General features: G+C 63.9%; 1 protein-coding gene across 1 annotated transcript; it reads right to left on the bottom strand.

Annotated features, from left to right (window-relative positions):
• Window positions 1–249: 249 nt before the first annotated feature.
• Window positions 250–2,718, bottom strand: LOC142007921 (protocadherin-8-like). Its single transcript, XM_074984608.1, has one exon. It carries the CDS (start codon window positions 2,716–2,718, stop codon window positions 250–252), a length of 2,469 nt encoding a protein of 822 aa, XP_074840709.1.
• Window positions 2,719–3,613: the final 895 nt, after the last annotated feature.

The following is a 3,613-nucleotide window of genomic DNA, read 5'->3' as shown; positions in this document are numbered from 1 at the left end:
TAAAAGTGGGTACAAACACTTATTCCTCTTATACAAAGAAACTGACATACAGGGAGGTGAAATATAGGCAGTAAATCAGTGGCAGAGTTGGAAGACAAATCCAAATCCTTAAACACCCAAGCTAGTGACCTTGATGTTTAGAAGCAAACAAATCTAGTAAATCAAGGAATCAAGCCACATTGGCCAGTTGACCTCATAGACTGTTATATCAAACACTTAATATTTTTTTTTGTTTAAAGAATGAATTCATTACAGGGCAGCTGAAAAGAAATCAGGCGTGCTTACCCGGGAGTCTCCGCCCTTGGCTTTCCTCTCCTGGGCAGAATGACACAAAGCCTCTCTGCTGCTGTCTTCGGCCTGGGAAGTGTCCCTGGGGTCGTGGGACTGGGTGCTAACCGAGAGCTGGCCAGAGTCTGCCCGGCCCGGGGGAGAGCAGCTCTCGGCCAAAGAGCCTGAGCCCTGCACCAGCCTGGTCCCTCGGCCTCCGCCTTGCTCTTCCGGCCTGCGTGGGACGTGACCCTTGCTCCTCCTCCAGGGGGAGGCCACCGCCAGGATGGCGATCAGCAGCAAGCCGCAGCCTCCGGCCAGCACGGCGATGAGCACCACGGAGAGGTCCCGGCGGGGCCACGGCTGCCGCTCCTCCGCCGCGGGCTGCAGGGGCACGATCTGCACGCTAGAGGGCAGCGCGTCCGTGGGGACGAGCCGCACGGCGGCGGTGCAGGACAGCGAGGGCCGGCCGCCGTCGTGCACCGCCACCACCAGCGAGAAGGCGGCCGGCGGGGCCCCGGCGGGCAGCCGCTCGCGCAGGGCCAACTCCCCGCTCTCCCGGTGCAGGGCGAAGAGCGGCGGGGCGCCGCCCAGCAGGGAGAAGGCGAGCTCGGCGTTCGCGCCCTCGTCCGCGTCGCGGGCGGCGAAGCGGGCCAGGAGGTAGCCCGGCGGGGCGCCGGCGGGCAGCGGCAGCTCGACCGAGCCGTTGGTCAGCGGCGGGGCGGTGATGACGGGCGCGTTGTCGTTGCGATCCGCCAGCCGCAGGCGGAGACGGGCGCGCTGGCACAGCCGCGGGGCGCCCCCGTCGCAGGCTTCGATCCCCGCCTCCAGCAGCGGCAGCGCCTCGCGGTCCAGCGCCCGCCGGGCGTGCACGGCCCCGGTGGTCGGGTCCACGGAGACGTAGGTGGAGACGGGGGCGCCCAGGACCTGGCTCTCCAGCAGGCGGTACAGGACCTTCCCGTTGCGGCCCAGGTCGGGGTCCCGGGCCAGCACGGTGGCGACGTAGGCGCCCGGCGGGTTGTTCTCCAGCAGCGCCACCTCGTAGGCGGGCTGGGCGAAGAGCGGCGCGTTGTCGTTCTCGTCGCTCACGCGCACCGTGTACTGCCGGATGGTGCGGAAGGGCGGCGAGCCCAGGTCCTCGGCCACCAGCGTCAGGTTGTACTCGGCCAGGCGCTCGCGGTCCAGCGGCGCGGCGGTGACGAGCACGTAGCTGTCGGCGTAGGCGCGCTGCAGCGCGAAGTGCTCGTGCCCGTAGAGGGCGCAGCGCACCTGCCCGTTGGGGCCCGAGTCCCTGTCCGAGGTGCTGACCAGCGCCACGAAGCTGTCGCGCGCCGCCGCCTCGCTGACGTAGGCCACCCCGGCGCCGGCGGGCGCGCCGCTCAGCGGGCGGATGCTGATGCCCGGCGCGTTGTCGTTCACGTCGACCAGGCGCACGATGACTCGGCACGTGGCCGCCAGCGGGCTGGCGCCGCGGTCCTGCGCCTGCACGTCCAGCTCGTAGGTCCGCTGCCGCTCGTAGTCCACCGGGCCCTCCAGCGTGAGGCGGCCCGAGAGCGGGTCCAGCCGGAAGAGCCGCCGCGCCTCGGCCGGCACCTGGCTGCCGAAGCCGTAGACGATCTCGCCGTTGGGCCCCTCGTCGGGGTCGGCCGCGTCCAGGTCCAGCAGCAGCGAGCCGCGCGGCGCGTCCTCGGCCAGTTCCACCGTGAGCGCGCCCTGCGGGAAGGCCGGGCTGTTGTCGTTGGCGTCCAGCACGCGCACGCTCACCGTGGCCGTGCCCGCGCGGGCCGGGCTGCCGCCGTCCTGGGCCACCAGCTCCAGCGTGTAGGCGGCCTGGCGCTCGCGGTCCAGCTCCTGCAGCAGCACCAGCGCGGCGCTCTTCCCGCCGTCCGCCCGCGCCTGCGCCTCCACGCCGAAGTGGCTGTTGCGCGAGAGCTGGAAGCTCTGGACGCCGTTGGAGCCCACGTCCGGGTCCAGGGCGAGCTCCAGCGGGAGGCGGGTGCCGGGCGCGGCGCTCTCGGACACCTCGAGCGGGATGTGCGCCTGGGGGAAGCGCGGCGCGTTGTCGTTGATGTCCCGCACCTCCAGCTCCACGTGCACCAGCCGGTACTGCTCCTGCCGCAGGCTCACCACGTCGAAAGCCAGCACGCACTGCGGGGCCTGGCCGCACAGCCGCTCCCGGTCCAGCCCCCCCTCGCCGATGCTCAGCTGCCCGTCGCCCTCCCGCACCCGCACCAGCGAGCTGTTGCTGAACTGCTCCATCAGGCGGAAGCCGCCCAGGGGTCCGGCCCCCGAGCGGGGCTGCGCGTCGTCCCGCAGCACCCCGATGACTGTGCCGGGGGGCTCCTCCTCGTCCGTGGAGTACCGGACTGTCTCTCCCAGGCACGCCGCGGCCAGGAGACACAGCAGCGCGGAGGTCAGTCCCGCTCCGAGCAGTGGGAGAGCGGGAGGCATAGCCTCTGGCAGCCTGTCCGGCGCGCTGCCCCCCAAAAGGTCGCTGTTACTTTGAGCTGTAAGAGCTTTAAAGATGCCGGATGAGAAACCGAGCAAACGCCCTCGGTCCTGGATCCGCAGGTCGATCACTGCAAAATCAGACCTCTCCACTGGGTAATAAGCGTGCGTGCCCCAGGCTAGCGCCGGTTTTGCTCCCTGCCAGACCCTTCTCAGAGATTACATAGATAAGGGTATGCAAATCAGCTGCTTCCCTACCCAATCCTCTGATCCCTATGCACCCCTCCATGGGATCAGTGGGACAGTCCCCCAAGAAGTGAACCATATGTCAGTTACAACACGTGAGAACAGGTTGCTATACTTTCCAGAAAACTTGGCACTGAAGTTTTCCTACTGTAATAATTTCTTCTTCATATGTAAACAAAAAAAGAAAAAAGAGGAATTTTTCCCCATAATACATTTAAGAATGTGCTGTATTTAAAAACAAAAAAACAAACAAGCACTATATGTTTAGAGATAAAGTGGAGGGGGATAGAAGCAAGAGTGATGATGACAGCAGCTATTGTGGTGTATTTAAGTAGGCAGCATAATTAGTACTTACACTATTTTGTGAGTTAAAGAGTAAAATTTAACACTGCCCTTTTATTATGCCTGGCTTAATAGTCATCAGGGCTGATCAGTGAGAAAACGTTGGGATTAATCCTTTAAGAGACTTGGCAGGAAGCCCACCAGTTTTAGTACCCATAGTGTTTTCTTAGCTGGTGGGAAGAAGAGGGGAAGTTTGGGGTGTCTGGTTTGAGGTTAAGGTGTGAACGGGGTGTAAGTGGACTCCCGCATAAAATATTGTCATTAGACCATTTATAAGTCCTTGAACAAGGAAGTTGCAAGTGGTTTGAGA

The sequence above is a fragment of the Carettochelys insculpta genome, chromosome 1 (genome assembly GCF_033958435.1).
Source record: "Carettochelys insculpta isolate YL-2023 chromosome 1, ASM3395843v1, whole genome shotgun sequence".
Taxonomy (NCBI): Eukaryota; Metazoa; Chordata; order Testudines; family Carettochelyidae; genus Carettochelys; species Carettochelys insculpta.
Note: the sequence above shows the minus strand (reverse complement) of the source record. Positions and strands in the feature narration are given on the sequence as shown.

What these genes read in the sequence shown, in the direction of transcription:
- LOC142007921 (XM_074984608.1), bottom strand. Translation starts at nt 2,718, where the DNA reads ATGCCTCCCGCTCTCCCACTGCTCGGAGCGGGACTGACCTCCGCGCTG.